Source organism: Cottoperca gobio, chromosome 9 (assembly GCF_900634415.1).
Source record: "Cottoperca gobio chromosome 9, fCotGob3.1, whole genome shotgun sequence".
In the NCBI taxonomy this organism is placed as follows: domain Eukaryota; kingdom Metazoa; phylum Chordata; class Actinopteri; order Perciformes; family Bovichtidae; genus Cottoperca; species Cottoperca gobio.
In genome coordinates, this window is record NC_041363.1 from 27,530,930 (window position 1) to 27,558,398 (window position 27,469).

The 27,469-nt window shown below is 38.8% G+C and overlaps 2 protein-coding genes across 2 annotated transcripts; both read right to left on the minus strand.

The window, feature by feature from the left end:
• Positions 1–6,175: 6,175 nt before the first annotated feature.
• ptar1 (protein prenyltransferase alpha subunit repeat containing 1) lies at positions 6,176–21,696 on the minus strand. Its single transcript, XM_029440553.1, has 8 exons — positions 21,692–21,696; positions 21,048–21,134; positions 12,695–12,864; positions 12,323–12,389; positions 12,065–12,169; positions 10,706–10,949; positions 7,773–8,131; positions 6,176–6,652 (listed from the first exon to the last, which is right to left on the minus strand). The coding sequence occupies exons 1-8, from the start codon at positions 21,694–21,696 to the stop codon at positions 6,262–6,264; spliced, it is 1,428 nt and encodes a 475-aa protein (XP_029296413.1). The 3' UTR covers positions 6,176–6,261.
• Positions 21,697–25,998: 4,302 nt separating this feature from the next.
• Positions 25,999–27,092, minus strand: LOC115013743 (uncharacterized). The gene is made up of 4 exons (XM_029440221.1): positions 27,019–27,092; positions 26,891–26,949; positions 26,147–26,797; positions 25,999–26,065 (listed from the first exon to the last, which is right to left on the minus strand). Exons 1-3 carry the CDS (start codon positions 27,045–27,047, stop codon positions 26,184–26,186), a joined length of 702 nt encoding a protein of 233 aa, XP_029296081.1. The 5' UTR covers positions 27,048–27,092; the 3' UTR covers positions 25,999–26,065; positions 26,147–26,183.
• Positions 27,093–27,469: the final 377 nt, after the last annotated feature.

Genomic DNA, 27,469 nt, shown 5'->3' on the forward strand with positions numbered 1-27,469 from the left:
CGACCTCTAAAAGTATATTTAGCATATTTAGCATTTAGCAGACAAAGGGAAATATGTGTATAAATATTAAGGGGACATGAGTAAAAGGAATAGTCCCCATCTTGGGGGTGGAGTTGTCTCCAGATATCACATAAGTTCAGGTCTATCACAAGTTATATCCTTTGTTTGGCTGCTTTAGTCTGAGCTGAGGTTGAAGACCTGTCCAGAACAGAGTCCTAACAAACATTAAAGTCTCCCCCTATTAATCATTTTCCTTCACTCACTGCTACCTTAAGGAATCTTCTTTTCCCGTCGTGGAAGATGCTCATGGTAGCTGGCTGAAGCAGTGCAAAGAGGGTATTGGTATAGATCAGTCTTTGCTTCACCTGGTGGAAATCCTTTCTGCGTTTAGCCACTATAGCGCTCGAGTCTGGGAAAAATGTCAGTGTTGCTACATTGTGTAGTATTGTTTCCTATATGGTTGACATGATGGCCTCGGGGTGTAGCACCTTCTCCCTGTCCTGGTACTTAAGAATGAACGATGAGGGGTCACAGGTTGGACTCAGGAGGGGGGCATGGGACGAGTGGGCCTGTCCAGTGTGAGGGTGTCTGAAACTTTGTCTTGGCCCAATATCAAGGGCATCATGGAAGCACAGAAGTTAACAAGGTCAGTGCCTTTCCAACCTTCCTGGAGGCTGATGCTACAAATGTTGTTGCGCCTGCTGTTGTTTTTGAGATAGTCAACCTTGTTCATAAGTGCTCATTGTCCTCGTGCAGTTTATTCACTACAGGGTCTGTTGTTTAGTGAGGCTTTAAGGTCGGCAATGGAGTGGTTAAATTAGGCTTTCAATTGTGCAATGAGGTACTTGTTGCCCTCCCTGATCTCTCTTAAGATGCATTTCAGATGTCCTTGGGCCATTAAGGTCTCGCCATCTTGGTTGTTGAATGAGGCAGTGTCACAATAACAAACAGCCTGGATCAAATGAAAGTTCAAGAAAAACATTTTATTTCACTTTGCATAATGTTGTCAGACACTTATAATAACAGCCTGAGCCTGTCAGGGTTTAAGTGGAGGTGCATGATGGTGTGGAAGTACCCGATAGGATTACATTGTAGCACAACCACTGAAAATGTGAACAGTGTGCACCGCTTGCTACGTTTGTACAACACGTTTCCTGGAAACGGTGTCAAACTGTGTGCAACGGGCTTTGAGGTACATTTTCTCTCATTTGGTGTGTGTGTCGGAGGTATCACCCAATCAGCAGCGAGGTGTATATAAACCCCGCCGTATTAAAAAGGCAGTGCGGGAACCACAGCGTCCAAAGCGAAGCTATAGGTAGTAAGACATACAGGGAGGCTTGTTTACTTCATAGAGGAAATGGAGAATAATATAAACGGCATAAGAGTTAAAATGCAAAATAACATTCATCGTGTGTTGGAGAGAAACATAACACTTGCTTGAGAATGATGACTGGTATTATACTAGTAGCGGCGCCGCTGTGGAGCTAGTGAGTAACAGAGAGTCGCTGCGCCGACAGCAAACAGCTGTTGCGGAGCAGAGAACAGAACCTATGGTGATGTGGCACGGCCTCCTCTGCTTGCAACTCTTATTAATCTTCAAATAGTGAGAAAACAAAAACTAAATGTATCGTTTTGCGGAGCGCCACCCAGTCCAACACTCCATAATGCATATTTAGGAACTGATAAGCAGGACCGCACTTTGATTATTTATTTTTTGGGGAACGCTGTACCTGGCATTTTGGATTTGGTTCTTATTTGGAACAGAGTTTTGGTTCTCGAACCATAATCTCTACGACTATCTATTGGCCCCCTGATGTCTGGTCATCTGCATTACAAAGTAGAAACACTGCAGAAAATCTCACCGTACACAGACGTGCTACTCATCCAGACGAGTCCGAAGTGTTTTAAATATTAATGCTTCAGTGAAAATGCAGGTGTGGGAAGTGGTGAGCTTTTAACTGGATGAATGAGACTTGGATTATGCTGCACGAGTTGTGCGAGTTTGCAAAAAGGCTGTTTTGATATAGTTTTGCTGTTACACACGACCCCCATTTACTTCAATTCATCCAGACTTTTCTTTGTTCCCCTGGAGGCATGCAAGAATAACAATCTTTTCTTCAAGAATTTGAAGTAACACTGATATATTGATGATCATTTTGTGGGTGAAGTATTCCTTTAACTCTGCTCCCCTGATTTTAAAGAACATTGGTGCCCTTCAGAGTTCTAGGCTCAGAGTTAACCTCTAGCTGGCTTTTCTTTGCATTTAAAACTAAATTTGTGTGGACGTAATCCATGACAACCCGGAGTTGAGACCAGGAGGCAGAGATGCAGATGTAAATGCTTCTCTGCACTTCCAGGCAGTGACCCACTCAAATCCCCATAGTGACTGTGTCTGCCCCACGACGACTTCAATTAAGAAAATCAATGGTAAACCGAAGAGGAGTTATACATGGAAACCTAATAGAAATGAACAGCACAGCCGCAAATGTGCAACTAAATAGAGTTATAAATAGAACTAAACTATAACTATTTTGGAAGTCTTGTTCTTACACTTTCGAACCCAACATGGAAAACAATAAAGTTTAGTCATCTTTTATCATCCAAACCTTTCATCTACGTAACATTGCAAACATAAGACACATCCTGTCTCAAAATGATGCAGAAAAACTAGTCCATGCATTTGTTACTTCAAGGCTGGATTACTGCAACTCATTGTTATCAGGTTGTCCCAAAAGGTCCCTTAAGACTCTTCAGTTGATCCAAAATGCAGCGGCACGTGTATTGACAAGAACAAGGAAACGGGATCATATTACTCCTGTATTAGCTGCTCTGCACTGGCTCCCTGTAAAATACAGAATATAATTCAAAATCCTTCTCCTGACTTACAAATCAATTAATGTTCAGTCTGCCTACGACATCTATTACAGTCTGTCCGTCCTGGGAGAGGGATCCCTCCTCAGTTGCTCTCCCTGAGGTTTCTAACATGTTCCCCCTTAAATTGTGGAGTTTCTTTTTAAGAAGTTTTTCCTTGTGCGGTGCGAGGGTCTAAGGACAGAGGGTGTCGTAACCTGTACAGTCTGTAAAGCACACTGAGACAAATGTATAATTTGTGATATTGGGCTATATAAATAAATTAGATTTTGATTTGACTTGCTGATATTTTTTGGAGGACATGGAAAGGAGCGCATCAGTCTACTTTACATTTTATACATTTATAGTATACTTTTCATTGTCAGGTTTTAAGTGTAAATTGATGAAGAGGTCTGAATACTTTCTGAATATCAGAGGTTTCTGAAACATGATCAAAACCCGTTATCGACAGCTTCGGAAAGAGTTTAAGATGGTGAATAAAAGGTTTGTTGTCAGTACTGTACGGGGGGGGGGGGGCTCTCCTGGAGGACATTGGTGGTGTTGTCTAGAATAAGGGCGGGGAGCTTGAGTGGGGATGCAGAGACATTAGAGCAGTAGGTCACCAAGTGATCCAGGCAGCCACACAAACAAACCTCAGGCTGGAAATAAACAGCAGGTAAAAGATACCTTTATCCCAGTTGATCTTTATTTTCTTGGTAAGCAGATGACACAACACTGAAAGTGAAGATAAAAGACTAACTCTATAAATAAATAGAAAATTAATGAGATGCTAGATTATTCATGAAGGACATACCCTCCACTGAAGTAAACGGAGGAATAAATTAGAAAAACAGAAGCTACATTATTCTTTTTAAAAGCTTGTTGAACCTTTAAAAAAACATTTCTGCATAGATAGTCTTGTATTCAAAGTTTGTGTTCTAGGTCTGCAAGGTTGTTAAAATACCCCCACCACACAGTTCTGATATGCACCCGTCCTTGATTAACAAACTGAAAGAATACATGGCTCAAAAAAACTAGTTAAGATTATCTATGATTATGTACACGGTGATTTGAGGTGATAAAGCATCTTACTTCATAACTCTTACATTGTAGTTTCTAAGAGAAGCTAGGTACAACGTGGTAAGGGTTACATGGAAGCACATGGAGACAGTGTAATGGGGAGCGTGGCCATTTTGACGAGTCAGTCTCTGCACAGTGGGAACTGAAACCAAATACAGCTTTTTCCCCTCCTTAAATTCGCCTTTTTGTCTCTAAGAACGAGCAAATATTGTCACTGACAAAGCTCAACTAGTAACAACGATCCATAACGTCGTTGGGCCACAAAGCGATGGATCCTATTCAAACTGCGCTCCATTAGATTTTAGAGAAAACTATCTGGAATACAGGTGACTTCAGATTTGTTGGATTAAAATTCAAGAATACCATTCTTCCCTTATCAATACAGATGAGACGATGTGGTGAGAGGAGCTAGCATTTTCACCTTCTACATTATTGTAGGGATGGACCCTGCAGACACAGCATGTTATAACTTTTAAAAGAGTGCTAGAAGTTATTCTGTAACACAGACAGAATGAGACTTTGACCTTTTTGAAGTTACCTCTATTTTTGTACAAGGTAGTGACAAAAAGCAGCTAGGCTCTGTTAACTACCCTGGTGCAAAATAACAGACAATATTTCAAAAATAGTTAGCAATAATACCCCACAAAACAATGATTGCCTATTATCATCATCAAATAGTCCAAAGTGCTGTTCAGTTTTCACCTGTTGCACACTACACACCTGTAACGGATGAAGTAGGTGTAGTAACAGCAGCATGTAGCACCAGTGAATGTCGGGGAGACCGCTTCCCTCGCAATATATCCTTCAAAGTCAAACATCAGTACTGCTAAACTGCAAAAGCTAACATTTGTCTGCTTATATATTAAGTGCTTCAGGTTGCCAGAAGGTAAGACTTGCAAGTTAGCTATGACTTTTCACATAGGAAACATAACCTGTTATTTAGCTAACGGCTAGCTTTTTGGCTTCTGTTGCAAGCTACTGTAACTTAGCACGTAGCTACGTAGTTAGGAGTTACTGACAATATTCAGCAGTAAAACTGACCAGGAGCAGCAACCAAGGACCAACAGAAAAAAGAGAGAAAGTACATGGTTAATAAATGTTACCGCCTTCAGAATGGAAATCTAAGGAAGTTCAAAGAAAACAAAGAGTCTGGCTGTGCTTAAACCCTGCGACTGCAACAGGTGAGGGCTGAGTGAATTTCAACACATTCATCTAATAAGGGGTGAATGTGAAGCTGGAAATAAAAGGCTGATGAGAAAGACATTAAATCAGAGCCACTGTCATTCTATTCTAAACTCCAAAAAGATAAATAAAAAGATAACGTATCAATAAATAGAATGTTAATTATTCAAACTCAACTCATTGTGAAATTATATTTCATCCCTAGCAGTTACTTCACATAACTATGGCCCGATGGCCCTTTCACTTGGGAAATCAGACTTTCAAAAAGAGGAAATTTTAAAATGAACTCCAATCAAACTGAATGATGAAATAACAATTCATAACTAATTGAGTTTAAATAATTTATTAAATTATGTCACAATTTATTGGGTCATTTATATATTCTACTTTATTTAAATCATATGATTATTTATTTATACAATACCAGCTATTTTGGTATCCCATACGATCATGTCGAACAAGTGGAATTTTTAGACTGAGTGCAAGTTCTGCTCTGCGCTCAACTCGAGACATGGTCTCGTCCTGCGGCAGCTTCATTTACTTTCTTTTCTTGAACAGAAATGATTGAGATGTGAAGATGAAAAAAGCATTGGCAATTTGACCTGAGGCATTGAAACACTTGAAATAAAACGAGAATCTACCGACAGACGATAGACTCAATGTGTGCAGATTTCCATTCTGAAGGGGTACAGGCTCAGATGAAGCTCAAGAGAATCCAGCCGTGTCAGAGGAAGAACAGGCTGGGTGCCGTCAAAACTTCCTTACTCAAAGACCCCGTCCTCTCTACTCACCGTCAGGAGAATAGGACAGTCACCGCGCTGCATCTGAAGCACTATTAGTTAGTCAGCACTATAGGTAGGTAAGCTGATCCTCAAGAGCGCTAGCTCTCTCTCTCTCTCTCTCTCTCTCTCTCTCTCTCTCTCTCTCTCTCTCTCTCTCTCTCTCTCTCTCTCTCTCTCTCTCTCTCTCTCTCTCACTCTCACTCTCACTCTCACTCTCACTCTCACTCTCACTCTCACTCTCACTCACTCTCACTCTCTCTCACTCACTCTCACTCTCTCTCTCACTCTCTCTCACTCTCTCTCTCACTCTCTCACTCTCTCTCTCACTCTCTCTCTCTCACTCTCTCTCTCTCTCTCTCTCTCTCTCTCAAGGCTGCTGACCAATGACAGTGTCTAACCACTTCTTGTATGCCAGGGCAAAACGTCTCTGCTCGGGGTTACAGCAGCTGTCCAGCATCCCGCTCACAAAGCTGTGCTCAGAGGGCAGGGCGGGGGGGCTGGGCAGCAGGACGCCTCTCTTCAGTCGCTTGCTGTCTCTCGGGTCCGGCAAGGACGCCCCATCCACTTCCATAGCTTCAGTAGCATACCTCTGTCCATTCACACTCTCCCCCCTGCCTGCACAGCTTTGAGCGCTGACCTTCGGCAGGCCTGGGTCACCGTTGCTGTTCAGGGGGACCGACTTGTTCTCTCCGTTGCTGCAGTGCTGCTGCTGCTGCTGTTCCCTCCTCCAGTGGTGCCACAAGTAGAAGACGTGCCGCCTGGAAGGGGTGGAAACATACATCCAACACCTTATTACTGACACGTACTGTACAGTTACACATATTGCCCAAAGTATAGCATGCGGGCACATTGTCCACATACTGTGGTGCACTTTTTCATGCATTGAGCTAATGTCCCTGGTTCTACGGTCTTGGGATGACATGTTCGGCTGCGAGCCAGCACCTCTCTAGAATAGGTGTGTTTACTGTGCAATACGCGTCTTAAATACTAATGGGAAAAACATACTGTCTCTAGGTTGCATTTTTTGACAGGAAGATGAAACTTCTAGGCAGAACACCGAGGAGGCTTCAGGGTACCTGAAGAAGTATTCAGATATTCTACTTAAAATGGAAAAGTTGCAATACAGTGATGTAAATATATTCCATTTTAATTAAACTTGTTACATGTATTAGATTATAATTGATGCATTAACGTGTAAGTAGAATTGTACTGATGCTGGTAGGTGATTTTATATACTAACCAACCGTTGGGCTGTTCAACCCAGTAAAAAAACCCAATCTCATAAAAGACAATTCTGTCTCTAACCAAGTCTCTGTGTTTTTATTTAAATAAACTTGTTTTTATAAAATATTTGAAACAAGCTGATGTACATTTTCCCCACTAGTTTTTAGGAATCAATTAAACAAATTGAATTTGATTTGCAGTCAACAAAGCATCTTGTATAAAATCTTAAATGTGTTAAATGTTAAGTAACAAGTGCCTATGGACGTCAGACAATGTAGTGGAGTAACAGTAGAAAGTTGTATAAATGGAAGAACAAGCATCTCAAAATTGTATTTACAGAGAGTTCTTGAGTAAATCTACTTAGTTACATAAAACTGCTTTCGGCAGATCTGAAGGATGCAAACAGTGAGATCTTACAAATCTGAAAACCCACAACACTGTACAACACCAGCAACACACAGAACTCTCTTGGCAGGAGGAGATCCTTTTGTAAGGCTTCATGGTCGTACATTAAGTCACATTATAGACATTCTTTAGACTTTAACTGCAGTGCTGTGCTTCTGATTCTTTGCTATTTATTTTGAGCAGTAGTCCTATAATAAGTCACTGCAAAATGACAAAAGTGTTGCGTTATGTTCACCTCTGAAGCCTCACCTGTGACTCCAGAGTGTCTCGTGCCCGGGGAAGGACTGGATCAGGTCTGAGCACAGCTCCATCTCCTGGTGGAAGAGTTGAAGGACGGTGGTGACGCCGAGCTGCCTCTCCTCCTCAGCCGCTGGCTCTGCTTCTGACACTTCCCCGTTAGCCTGGCTGTGACTGTGATGGAGGGGGCTGCTGCTGGGGACTGTGCTACAGCGGTGCTGGGGTGAACTGGGGGTAGTGGTGGAAGCTGGAGTCTGCGAGAGCTCAGTGATCAGCTCCTTGAGCAGGAACTGGCGGTAGTGGAACCCACTGTGGTCAGACACATGCATGGACACCCATAGGCGCATGGAGGACAGCTCATCATGGAAAACCTGGGAGGAATCATGTCAGTGAGCACAGGCCTCAGTAGAACAGGAGACTAATAACACATATCCAACACTTAACACCTAAACTGTCACTTTAGCCATTAAGGGATCTTAACCAAGATGTCCCACATAATACACTGCGACTGCATGGAGACCCATACCACTGGAGCAAGACGTCTTTGGTGAATATTATACAAACATAAATATTAGATATATAGTTATTTTCTTTATACAAGCAAGTGTTAAGCAGAGCTTTGACATCATATCCGGGAGATAATGTCAGTAAAATCAAGTAAATGTTTAGACTTTGCTGATCATGTGAGAATACGCCACACAAAACACAGACTTTGGAAAAGTTTAAAAATTAAAATCAAGTTAACTTTAACCTTCCAGGTTGAGGCTTCTATTTAGGACCGTGGCATTGTCAAATGATTCTTACCATCTGCTTCAACGCTCTTCAGTTCTGCCAGAGCACCCACAGAAAGTGTGCAGAGCTGATGACTTTTCAGGAACAGCAATGACAAAATACTGGAGATCCACATTAAAAAAAGCTCTACTTCTTCATCCTGTCATTTTGGACTGAGGAAAGACTGCAGCTACACTGACTCACTATCACCTCTAGAGGAACAAGTGGTATTACAGGCTGGATGGGCCAGGGCTAGCTGTTAGCATGCTAACTTCAGTAGATATAGACGCACACTCTGTTTATTATGTTAGTTCATTGTTTTAAGTTTAAATAAAAGTTCAAATATTTAGTGTATGAAGAGCTGAACTTAATAATTGGTCAACTTAATAATCAACCCAAAACAGGTTTTAGGGCCATCATTGAGTCTATGTGATGGAGGAGCCATTAAACACCTGCATTCAAAGTGAATAGCACATGCAATGTTCCCACTTGCTAGAGCAGGGGTCGGGAACCTATGGCTCTTTCGATGACGCGATATGGCTCGCAGACAATTTTGAGCTGACATTTTTTAACATGATTAACAAGTAATAAATAATTATACTGTGACATTTTAAAGTAAAACATTTAGCAGCCGATTTGTTTTTAGTTCTCCCCTCTCCTTTCCTCCGCTTTGTCTCTGGCTGCACACACGTGTGTGTGTGTGTGTGTCTGTGTGTGTGTGTGTGTGTGTATATATATATATATATAGATATAGATATATATATAGATATATATATAGATATATAGATATATAGATATAGGTGTGTGTGTGTATGTGTGTATAGGTGTGTGTGTGTATGTGTGTATAGGTGTGTGTGTGTAGGGGTGTAGGGGGCGGAGCCCCGCCCGTCGCGAAACCAAGCAGAGGAGAAACTGCGCAAAGCAAGCAGTAGACCGGGGGTCAAACTCATTCACAGAGGGCCAACATTAAAACTGGGACTACGTCGAGGGCCAAACACGGTCCACATTTATTGAACAGGATAAACATAAAGTGCAAAAAGATATGGAACATATTTTAGTCAACTGCAGTCGGATTGCTGAGCAGTTCAGTTTTCATTTCTGAGCTGCAAAGTCGGCAAATGCTCTCAGTTGATCAGCAGAATGCTGTCGGGAACACAGCGGTGGAGATGTTTGTCAGTGTTTGGAAACACGTAGTGACCAAAGTTTCCTTCTGTATCAGAGTCTCCCACAGGCAGCTCGGCTTAGAACGCTCTCACTGCATCACACATGTCCGTGATCACACGGCCCTGAAGCTGCAGGTTTAACAGTGAGATGCTTCGTTATGTCGCACAAACAGTCCCGCTCACATCGTCCCAGAGATCTGTGGTGCGTTTCCCTTTGCTTTCCAAAAACTTTCATTTCATTTACACATTTAGATTCTTCCTCAAATGTCTTTCCCCGTGGTTGTGCCATGCATTGATTTAATTACCAAAACCGGTGGGCCAGTTATGACAGACATATGATATTTACTTGCGGCCGGATATAATTGCCTTGAGTTTGACACCCGTGCAGTAAACACTGAAACGTGCTCATATATGAGATAAATAACGTAAGCGTTTAGTTTATTTAATAAAAGAGCACCTGTTCACTGAAACACTGATACCTCTATTAGTACTCGGAGACGTGTTATATTTAAAAATGCACGCATAAAGTTGCATTCAAATTTATATGGCTCTCAAGGAAATGCATAAAAAAAATATTTGGCTTTTATGGCTCTCCCAGCCAAAAAGGTTCCCGACCCCTGTGCTAGAGGATGCACTACACCCCTGTATTTATTTTGCATTTCCAGTGGAAAACAAATTAGCGACTACGGAACTTAAGTGCACAAAAGTTAAAGCATTTAAGATCTCAACGCTGTTTAATTGATTGGTGCTGAAGAAGAGAGGCTCTTGGTGCTCTAGAGGGATGAAGAGTGTTGCAGCTGCTGCAGCAGAGTGAGAATAAGGCATCTGGTGAGGACAGCCCTTGATACATCCTTTTAACACTTTAGAATTCAAACTGTCCATCCCAACACAGCCTCGGCACTCGTTTTTCAGTGTATGAAAATGCACAGGTGGCATTTTAAGGAATATGAGCGTAAACTCCTTGAATCTTAAAAAAGAAAAAATAATAAAAAAATCTTTTCCTCATCGTACCTTGACGTTGCCCTTGGCCATGTGCTGCAGCACCCAGATGCGGTGGGACCATGCGTTGTAGTTGCTTGGATAGCGGCAGGCAGCGTCAGAGCACACCTTCATCTCTTGATGGAGCGTCCGGGCCAGATTGTCACTGAGCTGATGGCTCCTCTCTGCATCAGCCTGCTCTGCTTCACCCTGCTGAGGCTTCCTGCTGCGGCCCACAGCAGAGAACTGACGCAGGATCTGCTGCAACACCCAGCGTCTGCATGAGACAACAACTGCTGGGTGAGGCAACTTCATTAAGCTGGTGTACCGTTACTGCGAAAGCGCTGTTTACAAGACAATCACAGTGGCTCTCCTTCTGCACTGGAGGTGTGACGTAACACTTAATGGCACCAGTCAAAAGGGAACGTCATTTTGTATTGATAACAGCAGATGGCAGTTACAAAACTGAAGACAAAAAATAAAAAGACTCTGGTTCTGTCTAATCTAATCTCCCCCCATATTATTTATCCAATGATAAACATTTAACATGTTTAACCCTAAACAACAACAATAGTCCCCACTTCACAGGTAAAGTATACCACAACATAAGTCTTTATGGAAACATGGATATATTTCCACAGTGGAAACTTATCCAGGGGCCCAGGAAGCTAACCTGTGTTTACCTGGAGGTTCCACGGTACTTCCTACATACTTCCTGGACCCCAAATAGTTCCCACTCTGGACATAATACTTTGATGGCACAGAGTTTGCTGCTACAACTTGTGTACAGTGATGAGAAAGTGCTGGATTCAGCCGGAATGAACATTAGAACAAGTCTCTATTTCTTGTAATGTTAAAAAGTTTTTAAGTTTTATCCTCGACTTCCCGACTAGTCTCAACAGAAAGATAAAGAGTGTGTGTGTGCAAATGAGCTCAGAGTACGACTGAAAAAGGGAGCCGAGAGGGGGCGTTGAAATTAAGAGGAAAAATAAAACTAAATTTGTTTTTTGTTTCATTGTGGCAACATTCTGAAACTGAAATGAATACCTCCAACCACTCAGCAAATCATGCAGTCTTCATTCTCCTCCATCCTGACATGACCCTTCTGTGTCATTTCATTACATCCATTCAAACATCCGTCATCATCTCGAGCACCACGGTCATTTGTTAAATCTTCTTCAGATGTCGTGGAATTGAAAACAAAAAAACGGACTAGTCTAGATTTTGGATTCTTTCTTTGAAAAGGACTAACCTGCTTTGAACAAGAAGCTTCATGAATCATGTGACCAGGGCATTTTGACTCAGTGACATATTTAACAGCTACCAATTATACCAACCACAACATTGTAGTCACTGTAATATGTGGAAGTGAATATGACAGCAAAGTCGTACCGGTGTATCCACGTCTCCGGGCTCTTGGGGAATTTGGTGAGGGCCAGCTTGCCCAGGTAGAGGTCCTTCTCTGGGTTAAGAACTCCGCACTGCAGTAGCTCCTTCCTGCAACAACAATCAGCCATGCATTACAATAGACCTACACAGCAGACTGTGGCCTTCTCCCACAGGGTCAGTATAGCAACAAACAGCTGACCTTCACAACAACAAATATGTATGTATTCCTGCTGCAAATGCCTGCTGTGACTGTATCTGTACCTCACATTCCATGCAGTGGTGAAGTCCGGGTTTAGCAGCAACAGAGTGCAGGTGATATCTGCTAAAGCTAAGGGACACAAAAACGTGAACTGTTAGCTTCTCGGATTTTCATCAATAGGGGCAACAAGACACAGCCTCTAGGGATGTCACAAAAACCGATACAGTACTGCAGGTACCGTATGTACCATAAGTACTGGGGGCTTGAGGTGCCCTGTCAAACAGTTAAAATCTGAAAGGAAATAAGACATTTTGATTCTGCTTATTGGTTCCTAAGTCAGTCAGCCAGTGTTAGTCTCTCTCACTCTCACTCAACCAAACACTCGCTTCGCACACACGCTTTTGTTGTGGTAGATGTTGAGTGTTTTCAGTTACCTTCCCTCTCCAGCCAGTGTTTGCGCTGGCGGTAGAGCAGCAGCTTGTTGTGAACATATGGTAGCAGAAATTTGACACACCAGCTCTCAACACCCAGCTTGTTCTCCACCAACACAATGGGACTGCGGTTGTAGCGGGCCTCTGGACACGGGATCACACCAATCTCATCACTGAGGGAGCAGACAATCCAGAATTAGGGCTGAGGAAGGTTTTTACTTGTACAAACAATTATTCCATGTTCATATGCAACAACACAACATGTGGTTTGTGCTCAGTAATATCCTGACAATCTGACGCATTCAATTCTGAACAGTGGCGGGCCGTGCATTTCACACCTAGACCTTCATTGATGTCCTACACAGCCCTACCTGAATTATTCCACCTCTTAATACCATCATTATGACGCCATGGCTCTAGAAACTATACATTTAGACAGAAACGCAGTACAACCGGGCGTTGCATCACCTTAACATAGTCAAGTACAACAGAGTTATATTAATATTTCCGAAACATTTAGTTGTAAATAGCAGGCATTCCCAGCAGTACAATGTGCAGTGCCTCTCGGAGGCTGTGAGCCGGGGGTACCGCTCGTAGTTAGTGATTTGAAAGTGGCGGACAAACCCTTTTCCCAGCTGTGATAGGCTCGCTAGCGTCGGGGTTAGCCGTTCTCTTCTCACGATGTCTATCTTTTCTTGAAAAGGTCGTCTTGAAAATGGCGTTGTAATTATATCTGCGACCAAATCGATCTCTTCTCCTCCTTCAGCCATTGTGGGTTGAATAAACAGCTTGTAGAAATCTACACAAATTAGCTCGTTCAAGTTTACTAGCTCTGCATAGCTCTGCCTCTCAATAGTGCGTATCCAATCAAAAGATGTGCACGTGCTGACGTTATCGTACGCTTGCTAGCTGGCCCCGGCAACTCGAAATCTGATTGGTTAACGCCACAGTTTTGTCTCCGTTCACTTTAAGCTACAGGCGCCTGCACTGTTGATTCTGAAGGCCTAAGGGCAGATTTCTTGGACCCTGGCAACACATCATGGCTGAAATATGATTGGATAAAAGCTCTAACATAAAGGCCAGACCTCCAAATCTCGATCTGAGGCTGGAAGCAGCGCAACCAAGAGGAAAGCTATGAAATGAAGAGAATAGACTATGGGGAATAATTTAATACATATTTGTATTGCATAATTTAATACATAGCTGTGGAAAAAATATATAAAAATTAAATGTATATTCTGATGATGTTTAGGCCAGCAGAGAGGGCCTTGCTGGCTCTGACGGCCCACCACTTAATCTGAAAGTACACAGTAAACTCAAGGATGGGAATCAAATCTTTACCTTTCACTTGATCCCTAGTCTATTTGTTATTGTGTCTAACAAAGTCTCACTGAAGGAGAAGTCTCGTTCTGAAATCTCACTTCACATCCTCATTGTGGAAATCAGCAAAATATTCAGGCATGACGTTGCAAATCTTCTTGTCAGACACTTATAATCTGAGCCCGTCAGTGGCAACAACGAGCACTTTTAGTTGACATCCATTGGGCATTAGTGCACCGTCCGAGGTTCACGCTCAATACTGTACCAATTTCTTAATGTGTTGTCCCCATTAGTCACTTAGTCGTGTTTTGTTCAACACAAAAACATGGGAAAATAGGGTCCAGGTTGAAAAATACCAGTCAGCCTTGAAAGCTCTACCACTGTGCCATAACTGATCTTACAGGTTCATGTCATAGGATGTCACACTGTGTGAGAAGGGTGTCATTATCTTGGGCACAAATTAATCTGCATCACACTGTATAGTATTCATGTCAAAGCAGATTTAGAGTTTGTGATGAATCAATAATTAAGTATATGTAAGGAGAGAAATATCAACTTGCAGTCACATCTTCGGCAGCATTTTAATACAGGCTGCATTTGATGTAATTGTTCTCCAAAGCTCTAAATGGGCTGTCTAGGAACACTGCGAGATTAAGAACTGAAGATTTCCCCACGTTTCTCTTCACAGTTGTCATCTAGCACAGCTCAAAATCACAGATGTATAGGAGCCTGAAGCCACAGGTCTCAAGTCCTGAGTCAGTGATTTTGGCCCTGGTCTCCACAGCTCATCTCTTTCTTTTAGATTTCATCAAGTAATATGAACTTAAAAATTAAGTAAACAGAAGAGGTAGGTTGGTCGGTCGGTCACTCACTCACTAGTAGCCCTTCATAAGGGCCCTGTTCTACAAGGCAACATCAACATACCTCAGCGATCATACCACTAAGCGGTCCTGCGATTGGTTATCAACTCGGTAAATCAATCTAGCCAAAACTTCACATAGAAGTGGCGGTGTTTGCAGCATATAACCAATCACAAACATGGACCAGTCTGTTGTCAGCAGAGCGGCATATTTTAACGAAGAGAAAACTTTAAAATTAGACAAATTCGAAGAAGTTAAACATATAATTCAGGCTAACAGAAAAACAGTTGCCCCTGCCAATGCAGGAAGGACAGCTGGCAAAAAATAGCAGAATGTGTGAACACGTAAAAGTAAATATAAAAGTACCCGGAGGAAACTAACGCAAGGCAATGCCTACAGTCTGCGGGACTGACGCGTGTAGCACGGCAACATGTACATAAATCTATGTATATAAACTATAGCCTACTGTGTTATATTATATATATTCTCATCAGAGGGACTGACTTCTCTGTGTAGTTATATTATATTAGATATATAGCCTACTCTCTTATCATATATTCAGATAAGGCTTTTCAAAACCTACAGCTTTGAATTATGTTTTGATGTTTTTTATCTGCTCCCAACTGTTTCACACCATCGGGTTTGCCGCTGAATAAGGCTAAAAAAATTTCATTGCCGGTCTCTGAACACTTTCCTACTTAGACCATCTCTCAGTCTGCGCACCGAGCTGTGATTGGTCAGCACTGCTTTTACACAAGTTGATCTCTTATCTTGAACATAACCTGCTCTAGAGCAGCACGAGTTACCATGGAGATCTACCCCGGTAGAAAGTGCACCACCGCAGCAGAACTGAAAACCCAGAGTTAACTGCAAATCCTGCCTCGTAGTACAGGCCTTTGACCTCTCTTGAGTATGAGACAACTGAATGTGATGCGAGTGAGTATCAGCGATATACTGTATATTTTAGTGTGTAAACTAAGAGACAGAGAAAAAAGAGAAATTCTCGACTTAAGTAAATAATTATATATTTTTATTTTGTTGTCTTCATTTATTGAATTGTCACTAAAGGAGGCTGCATTTCCTTTTCTGCTCTGTTTTTACATAACTTTGCATTAAAGCCACCAAAAATGTTTCCCCTGGGTTGACAGCTTTGTGTTGCTACAATAATTGTATAGTAATCTATTCATGTAGAAAATATTATTTTCAGCTAATGTCTTAGTTACAAAAATATTGTTCAGTCGGGTTCAGAACAGGAGTGACATTAACTGCATGTCATCCAGAATCTACTCCTTGAACTGCATACAATTTAACAGCTGGGTGGCACATGGCGCCAGTGCTTAAAAATATTAGAGAGAAATTATAAGGAAAGGTTGCCACACATAAGATGACACTCCAGGGAAGACATGACATTATTCTTACTCCTGTCATTTATTTCCTGCATTAGACTTGAATGTGCATGTCACAGAACAAAAGCACCACTTGATTTGTATTGTTTTGTAGTGAGTAGAGGTGAGGGATTACGTTCATCTGTGTTGGCTGCTTTATTATAATTGTAAGACACATATACATACCTATACACACACACATATATATATATATATATATATACACACACATATACATACACACATACATATATATATATATATATATACACACACATATACATACACACATACATGTATACATGTATATATACACACATATACATACACACATACATGTATACATGTATATATATACACACACATATACATACACACATACATGTATACATGTATATATATACATGTATACATGTATATACATGTATACATATATATATATATATATATATATATATATATATACACATATAATATACACACATATATATATAGTATCGATATATTATACCCATATCCCCACATATATATATAGAATCTATATCCACATACATATATATATATATATGTGGGTATATATATATATTAATATATATAATATATTATACAATATATATATATATAATAAGATATCTACCCATAGTGTGTATATTGTAATATATTATATATATTATACTAGTATATATTATATATATAGATATATATATATATATATATGATATATATATAATATATCATAATACACAACCCTATATATATAGATATATATAATCACACACATGTAGACATACACACATAGTATAATAATTATATATATATATATATAATATATATCTATATCATATATATATATCCATGTATCCAATATATATATCTATCTTATATATGTGTCTGTTCTCCCTTGTGTGCTTCTCTCTATCACTCTCTATCTCTCGCTCTCTCTCTCTTCTCTCTACTCTCTTCTATCTCTCTCTCTCATCTACTCTCCTATCTCTCGCTCTCTCTCTCTCCTCGTGTGGTGTGTGTCTCTCTCTCCCCCCTCTCTCCCTCTCTCCCCCCCTCTCTCTTCCCCCCCTTCTCCTCTCTCTCTCTCCTCTCTCCCCCTTCATTCTTTCTCTCTCCTCTCTCTCTCTCCCTCCCTCCCTCTCTCTCTCTCTCTTTTTCTCTCTCTCTCCCTCTCTCTCTATCTCTGTCCTATCTCCCTCTCATCTCCCTCTCTCTTCCCCCTCTCTCTCTCTCTCTGTATCTGTCTCCTGTGTTGGTCTCTCTCTTCTCTATCTCTCTCTCTGATCTAATATCTCCTCTTCTCTCTATATATATATGTGTGTGTGTGTATCTATCTCCCCCACCTCTCTCACTCTACTACACCCTCTCTCTCTCTACACCACATCTCTTCTCTCTCTCACCACATCAGCTATATAATCGATCTCTCTCCATACAATACAATATATAGATCTATATTTGTCTATATATATAATACATATATATATTATATGTATTATATACATATACATATACATATATATATACACACATATAATCTAGATCTACATACATATACACATATACATTATATAATATAATATATATACTATAGATATATATATAGATTATATAGATCTATAATATTTATATCTATATATATATGTGTGTGTGTATATAGATTACACACTCTATACACACATTATATATATAGTACACATATATATATATATATACACTATATATATATATATCTAGATATATGTACATACCATATCAGATATATATATATATGTGATATATATACATATATATATATAGTATATATATATACATACCTATCATTCATATACACCTATATATATAATATAGATATATATTATCTTATATTATTAATATATATTATATATATATATATATATGTTTGTGTGTATGATTATACACACATATATATACATATACTAACACATTATATATCTATATACACATATATATATACACAGCTACATACATACATATGTTGTATATATATACAATATATATACATATATACATATATATATATTATAATATCTAATCATTATATATATATATATATATATATCGAACTATATATATATATATATACACACATATATAATATATATAATCATCCTATATATTCTATCTCTATATCTGTGTGGGTATCTCTTCTCTATCATGTGTGTATATATCTATTGATCTCTGTGTGTATATCTCTCTCTCTCCTATATATACACACATATACATCGATATATACCCCTCATCTATATATCTATCATATCTAATCTCTACTCTCTCAGTATATATACACACACATATATATACCCCCCCACATATATATATATATATATATATTATAGTATATATATAATATATACTATATATATTATACATACAACATATTATATAATATAGGTTACACATATATATCTCTCCCTCCTATCTCTCTCATCTCTCTCTCTGTCTATCTCTATTCTACTCTCTCCCCTCTCTCCTCTCTCGATCTATTCTCTCTCTCTCTCTCTCTCTCTCTCCCTATCCTCTCTCCCTCTCCTCTCTCTCTCCTCTCGCTCTATCTTCCCTCTCTCTCCCATCTTCTCTCTCCTCTCTCTCCTCTCTCTCCTTCTCTCTCTTACTCTCTCATCTCTCTCTCCTCCCTCTCTCTCTCTCTCCCTCCCTCTCTCATCTCTCTCGCCCCTCTCTCTCTCTACCTCTCTCTCATCTCTCCTCCCCTCTCGCTCTCTCTCTCTCTCTCTCTCCCTCTCTCTCTCTCTCTCTCTCTCCCTCTCTCTCTCTCCCTCTCTCTCTCTTCCATCTCTCTCTCTCTCTCCTCTCTCGTCCGCTCTCTCTCTCCCTCATCCTCTCGCCTCCCTCTCTCTACCCTCTCTCCTCTTCGCCCTCTCTCTCCCTCTCTATCTCTCACTCTCTCCTCTCTCGATCTCTCTCTCTCGCTATCTCATACATCTACTCTCTCTCATATCTCTCTCTACCTCTATCTCTATCTCTCCACCTCTCTCCATACTCTCTCTATTTCTATCTCTATTCATCTACTCTCATCTCTCTCCTCCTCTCTCTTCTCTCTCTCCTCCATCTCTCGCGTCCCTCTCTCCATCCCCTCCTCCCTCTCTCTCTCTCAGCCCGTCCTCCCTCTCTCCCTCTCTCCTCTCCTCTCTCTCTCTCTCTCTCTCTATCTCCTCTCTCTACCTCCTCCTCTCTCTCTCTCTCTCCTCTCCTCTCTCTCTCCCCTCATTTCTCTCCCTCTCTCTCCTCCCTCCCTCTCTCTCTCTCTTCTCCCCCCCCCTACCTCTCTCTCATCTCTCTCCTCTATCCTCTCTCTCTTCTCCTCTCTCTCTATCTCTCTTCTCTCTCCCTCTCTCTCTCTCTCTCTGCTCTCTCTCTCTACTCTCTCTCTCTCTCTCTCTATCTCTCTCTCTCTCTCTCTCTCTCTCTCCTCTCTCCATCTCTCCCTCTCCCTCTCTCTCTCTCCCTCTCTCTCTCTCATCTCCCTCCTCTCTCTCTCCTCTCTACCCCCCCCTCCCTCCGCTCTCTCCCTCTTCTTATATACTCTCTCTATCTCTACTCTATCTCTCTCATATCTCTCTATATCTCTCTGCCCTCATCCCCTCCCCCACATACCCATTACTACCGACACATATTATTATCTCTATACTATCATCTATCTACTCTCTATCTTATCGATCTATCGCTCTATATATATATCTATATATATATATATAATTTAAGCAATGCATCGTGAAGAGATAGTACTCAATTTAGTGAATATTATAACTTAACCAGAGTAGTTTTGAAAAGATGAAGGAGAGAGATTTTAGTAAGAATTAACATGTTTTCACTCATTTAGGAATAGTTAGCCAGAGCAATTTTTGAGAACTTTGTCAATGCTAGACAATATGATTATATGGAAAAGACTATACTTGGATATTTTATATACTACTGTACATTCACTACTACCTTTTAAATAACAGAATACAAAGGTCATAGTGTTATCATAAACAACTAAGAGTCCTACTGAAAGTCATATCAATGACTTGAGTCAATAAAGGGAATCTGAAGGCAGCATAGTGCAGGGACAGTTGACACTGCTGCACTTCCACTCCTTCGTCATATGTAAGCATTGACAGACTACATTCTTCTTTGAATTCACGGTACACTAATTATAAGTCTAATAATTATGTGCATTTCATAATATTTATGATGAGAGCCTATTGAAACCATCTTAAATTACTGCTTCATTTGTTATTTGCATAATAAATAGATGAGAAGCTAATAAGTAACGTTAGCTCATGAAAGCATTTGCTAACCCTGACAGCCTGACGCCGATGTGCCTCTACTAAAGCAGCCCATAACACCGAAGCATGGGGACATTTCAAAAAAAGACACTTTTTAATTATCATACTAAATTAATTAATCGCACTGTGGATGAGCTAACGTTACTGGCCCATGCAGAAGGGGCACAGTCTTGACAACCGCCTTATCACGTCAAAAGGCGAGCCAACTAGTTGGACCAAATAATACATCACTTGCTTTGTTATTTAACACGGAGATATTCTATATTTCTACAAATCTTTTCATATAGCTATATGAGAACAAGCAAACAGCTAAGCTAGCTGGCTAAACTGTCACTTTCCCTAGACCGCTGAGATTCCAGGTAATAGTCCGAGCCCACACAGCTGAAAGGCTGGCTCAAGCTGTTGTTTGTTTTAGGCTCCACTGGATGAGACTGAGCGCTCCAGTCTGTCTGCCATGTTCACAGTTAACTACACTTACATGTTGGGGTTTCTCTTGAAGGCGTTAGTGATGTCTTTGACAACTCTCTGGACCAAAACGTCCACCTCCTCCTCCGACTTCCGCCATCTTTATGGTATCTACTGACGTTCCCGTTACATGGACCAAAAAGTTTTTCCGGGTAAAAAAAAAAACAATACTACGGAATCCCGGAGAGACCAAAGGCAAAGCTATTAAGAAAAATCATTGGAGGAAATGCAATGTTTTTATGTGCGGGTTGTCTTGCGATGTTCTACTTATGTATATAATATAATAATATAATAACATAATAACATGAACACACACAGCAAATAATAGATAAATATATGACTACATATAATATATGACAGAATATATATATATAATAATTATAGTAATACTACTACATATCTATAATCTATACTACACTATATTCATATATATATGATAATCATATATAATCACTTATGATATATATTTTGTATATATATATATATAACATATCATATAGCATTATTCTATCATATCATATACTATATATATATTCAATCATATATACATCTTCTACTCTCTATATCCATTGTAATACCATCTATTAGCTCTATCTATCCATTGAATCATTGTTAAACTTCCTATATTTTCATCATTAATCGTCTTTATAGAACTACATCATAGTATACTCTCTTATAATTACTAATCTAATGTTCTATATCTATATAATCTATTAATCTCTTATATTGTCTATCTCTTAATTTCAATAACCCCTATCATATTCCTCATCTAATTATCTCCTCTATTAATACCTACGGCTCTATTCACTCTATCTCTATCTATACTCCCCTTCGTCATCTCTATCCTATACATTCTATCTTATACATATCTATATATATCTCATCTCTCTCCTCCATCTTATATACTCTTCTCTCTCTAGATTATAGATCATCTATTATATAACCTACTATCTATATATATACTATATCTATCTCTATCATATCTATATCATCAGTTATCTAATATATATATAAATAACATATCATATATAATATCTATATACATATGATATATAGATATAATTTTCCTACATATATGTAATATACAATACATCTATATATAGTATATACATACTACTATTTTACATACAATATATATATTATCATACTATTTGACTATATATATATATATAACATATATGATAGCTATATAGATGATATTTTATAGTAATATATATATATATATATATAATATATATCTATATATCTATATATATACCTAATAATTACATAGTATTTATACATATATTTTATAGTCATATATATAATGCTGATAATACTCCATATCTATATATATATATCATCTATCTGTCTATCATCATCATATTCTTACAAGCATATCATTTTCCATATCTACATCTTCTATATCCTTTACATCTATCATCCATCTCCTTAAAAAAATCATCCTCCATCATTATATATCATACTTCTCTATCATTCTTCTCTCATATCTACTTCTAATATCACTCATCTCATATTTATCCTATACTTCATTCCCCCTCTATATCCATGTCACATATACATCTCTCATATCTATATTTATATATGACCCCTCATCTCCTAGATCAATTCTCTAATCATCCCTCTCTCTTCTTCATAACTCCTCCCCTCTCGTCTCGCCCCCGTTCTCCCTCTCTCTACTCCATCCCCCGATCTATCCTCTCCCCTCGCTCTCTATCTCTACTCTCCTCTCTATCTCATCTCCGCCTCCTCCCTCTCTCTCCCTCTCTCTCTCTCTAATCTCTCTCTCCATCCTCTATCTCTTCTCTACTCCCTCTATATCTCTACTCTATATAATACTATATCCCTATCTCCAGTATCCTACTCCTCTATATACCTATAACATATCCATATATATATCATACACTATAATATACTTATATACATAATATATACTATCTATATATATATATATATAGATATATACATATATATACTACATTTTAAGCATAATATATATATATATATATGATTATACATATACAATAATTAATATATAAATATATACATATATATATATACTATACACATATATCATATACTCTATATTGTATATACATATATATATATACATATAACATATATATATATATATATATATATACATATACATATATACATCTTATATATATATATAATATATACATATACACTATATAATCATTATATATAATATATTATAATATTATATTTAATATATATATATATTATATAGTATATATATAATATCATATATCATATATCCATATATGCTAATATAATCATTATCATAGATCATATTAAAATTATATATTAGTATATTTAATATAACATAGTTAGCATATAATATAGTATGATAGTAATACACATATAACAATATATATATATATCAGCATATATCATATACATATATATATATAGATATATATATACATATATATATACTATATAGATATATATATATATATATACATATACATATATACTAGATCATATACATAATAAATCTAGATATATATATAATAATACTATAATATAATATATATATACATATATATATTATACTATATTAATATATATACTATATATATAATATAATATATATATATATATACTATATACATATACATATATATATATATACATATATACATATACATATATTATATATACATATATACATATAACTAATATATATATACATACTACATATACATAAATTATATATACTATATACATATACATATATACATATACATAGATAGATATATATATATATATATATATATATATATATATATACACAGTATATAATGTCTGATTTAATTTGGCATTTGTTCAGTATAGTCATCCATTAAAATGTTTTACATGAAATGATATATCACAAACAATTTTTCATGGCATTTAGCTATGCACCTTTGGGCTTTCTGTAATGGCTGTTTAGCAGTTTGTCGCTGAAGTGGTGTTTGTTGTATGGTAGGCAATATGTTGTATGACGCTAGTTCCAGACTCCCATCCCCTGTTCCCTCTATTTTCTCCAACTCTCCTGCAGTTTAAACCATAGGTTGGAACATAGGCTGAGTCGACTGTAGCAGTGATTACTCAAGTGTCTACGTTAACTTACATTGTGTGTTGATGTTAATTTGTCTGGCCTTTGTCTGTATTCCCATTCAACTAGAAAACATGTAATAAAGCACACAACACGACCAGAAGGGGGAGATATGTGACAATCGTAGCCCTAAACCATATAGGGTTCCCTAGCAGTCAGAGAATCTTGGCAAAAAGCAATGCAGTATGAAGCTCATCTACTAATTATCCAATACATCATTGGTCCCACATAATGCAAGCTTCCTAATTTTTCTGTCTCCTGCTATACAATGTTTTCTGATCCAAATAATTCCCTAATTAAAACAATAAACTGAAGGTTAAAAGAAATCTGAATACGCAAAACTGAGACATAGACAACTCCTCAAAGTCTTGAAAGATGTTTAGGGAATGGAACAGCTTGACAGTCTCATTGCCTCCCCCACCTGAAACTCAGTAAAGCCTTCAACTTCACTTTCAAACACTCTTATATAAGAGATGGAGAGCATCTGTGGAAAAAATGTGTTATCCCAATGTGGGGGAGTCAACCGTTTACTGGCCACAAACAGTCAAGCTATTGATTCAACCTGCCTCCTGTTGTATAAGCAGTAAACATGTTGATGCTAAATATTTAAAAAAAAAAAAAAAACTTTATTCAAATCACTTTTTCAATGTGGATGTTTGTCCTCCAGGAGCCTCTCGTCTCCTTATTAATGGTGTCCTCGTCTCTTCCTGTGCTAGTGTTCTGCATAGTGTTTGTGTATCCGTCCTTTTCCCAGGTCTATCCAATTGACAGCATCAGGAAGTTGCTCAATATCCCAATATTTGTTAACCTTATTTTTCAAGTTGCACTATCTCCATGTGTCTGATTTGAACACATCTATTGCAGGTCTGTTCATACCCATTATCCAAAGCTTAAGGTTTCTTCCAGATTCAAAAGGGTCTAAAGGACAGAGGGTGTCATCTGCTCTGTTATAAAACCCTTGAGGCAAATTTGTCTTTTGGGCTATATAAATAAAATTTACTAGAAGAAATAAACATCTGCCATTTAAAGTTAGCGCAATAGTTAAACATTTGGGAAATGGGCTCGTTTACCTCCCTTCCAACTGCCAGACTCTGGGAACTGACTTTTCACTGGAACTACAGCAGTATTTTGTTTGAGTCTGAATTTCATTTAAGAAAATGGACAAACACAAATGGCTTCATTTATCCATTTCGACAGTAGGAAGACAGTAAGTGTAACCGATACCAGTTTCCTACCAACTAAGCAACAATTGTGCAGTGACCGTAGACTGGTTTGATAAGCAATTAGTGCTAAAGGATTCTTTTGTCACTCACTACAGGGTAATAGAGTTGAAAAGATTTTTAAAGACTGGAGTCAACTTCACTGAACCAGACAGACCTGGAAAGATTGTAAGTAGTGCTTGAAGTATAATACAGTAAGCGAATGGAGCCTTTTTCAGGCTCACTTATCCCAAAGTTACATTTTTTGCTTGAAGGCAGGTAAAGCCTGGTTATGAGATTCTTAAGAACCTGGTCACATTTCCAGCACACCTTTATGCTTTTACAGATCCTTAAGACGGATACATGTGCCCACAAGACAATTTTAACGCAAGTCTACATTGTAAAGAGGAGTTTCTGCTGACCCACTCAAGGATAACAAAAAGTTATGGAATCCAAAGTTGTTCAATGTCAACTCCACAATGTGGGTACCCGATTTAAAAAAAACAAACACGAAATTATGAACACATCCTTTAAGCGTCCACAAATGCCCATTTGAGCAGACCATTAGCTACTAGTCAGCCACAGTACTGTAGAAGCCTACACCTCAGGAAACATGTGACAAAAGACAAAGCTAAAAATCAGATCTGAAGCACAACTTTATTTTTCTCAAGTAGTCAAGCCAGACTAAATCAAGATGCACGGGATCTGGGGGGGGAAAAGAACATTTTAATAAAAATTGGTTAACTGAAACATAAAATCTCAAGCAGAATGTAGAAGTTTAATTACCCTTCACAATGCTCGGAGGCCACCTTTGAGAGGTTGTTTAGGGCTGCTCTCCAACACTGGCATAAGTGTTCCACTCTCCGGGGGTGTAGTGGCTTTGTACGAACATGTTTCTTCCCTTCCGGTAGCTTGAGCGGGATCTGTAAGAGTAGACTGGCTCCAAGTTTGACACGTCGCTGAAGACAGGCTCAGGTCTTTCCTCAACATCACTAGAAGACTGAGTGTATCTACCGTCACCATCTGTGGACCCGGAGGAGTAGAATGCAGTGCCTAAACCAACGTTACTATAGCGACTGTTGTCATACCCAGAAGCACCATTCCCATAGGTTGCTGGGATGTCATAGGCACCTGCATTGTACTCTCCGCCGGGAACGCCAGCATTGGACACATACCTACTGCTAAAGGAACTTGCAGGTCGGGGATCAAAGAAGCTACTGCCAATTCCATTATCCCAAACGTTACCCATAGAGCTCAGCTTCTCGTTAGAACTCTGAGCAGCGGGTATCTGCGGGACACTCCCAGAGATAGGGTAATACACTCTGGAAAGAAGGCCACTCCTGTCCAGCCTGCCAGCATTTGGGTCACTAGAGTCAGAAGTGGAGAGCCAGCCCACAATGCCAATGGGAGCAAGATTAGGACTGCCTGAGCCATAGCCTGATGTGATGGAACAGGTGTCAATTCAGTTTTAAAAGTACACATCTTGACATTATACTCGACACGAGGTCTTCTTTGGAGTGCTAACATTACCTTTTGGTGCAGGAAGACAAGTTGTACTGCTGATCAACAGGCATAACATCCATGATACCCTGCAAACACAATTAGTATTTAGTTAAACCAATTCAAACACAAAAGTTGAAACACATTCACTAACTTACCTCAAAGACATCCTACAAAGCACAGCCATGTTGTTAACTCCAGATTCACTGCTGTCTTTTGTAACATCTGAGCACTCCTTTAAAAGGATCCTCCCAGCTGTGCTAATTGATTGCTGATAGGGAACAGCTGCTGGCCATGAGGGATGAGAAGTGTAACCTTAATTAACCTTACAGTAAACGTCTTCACGACATGCACTGTCATATTATTACAATTGTAAAGAGGCAGTTCATCTAAATTACAAAAAACATATTTTCTCTCTTCCCTCTAGCGTTATCTCTCCGTGCAGATAGTTCTGGTTTTATTTGTCCACATTTTGAGATATCTGGCTCTGATATTTCAACCTCCACCCCAATACAAGGGAATTAAGTTTGTGGTTATCAAAGCAACATGTGTTTCCTGAAACAGTGTCCCCTTGTTACACCACAAATAATCCCCAGACATAACATAACA

Excerpts from the sequence above, each read along its gene's own strand:
- ptar1 (XM_029440553.1), bottom strand. Across the intron at positions 12,865-21,047 it reads TTCAAGAGAAACCCCAACAT|TGATGAGATTGGTGTGATCC; the intron begins GTAAGTGTAGTT and ends CTGCTCCCTCAG. Across the intron at positions 8,132-10,705 it reads TGGCCAAGGGCAACGTCAAG|GTTTTCCATGATGAGCTGTC; the intron begins GTACGATGAGGA and ends GATTCCTCCCAG.
- LOC115013743 (XM_029440221.1), bottom strand. The coding sequence starts at position 27,047 with ATGGCTGTGCTTTGTAGGATGTCTTTGAG. Across the intron at positions 26,950-27,018 it reads CTTTGTAGGATGTCTTTGAG|GGTATCATGGATGTTATGCC; the intron begins GTAAGTTAGTGA and ends TTGTGTTTGCAG. Across the intron at positions 26,798-26,890 it reads TTGTCTTCCTGCACCAAAAG|GCTATGGCTCAGGCAGTCCT; the intron begins GTAATGTTAGCA and ends CCATCACATCAG.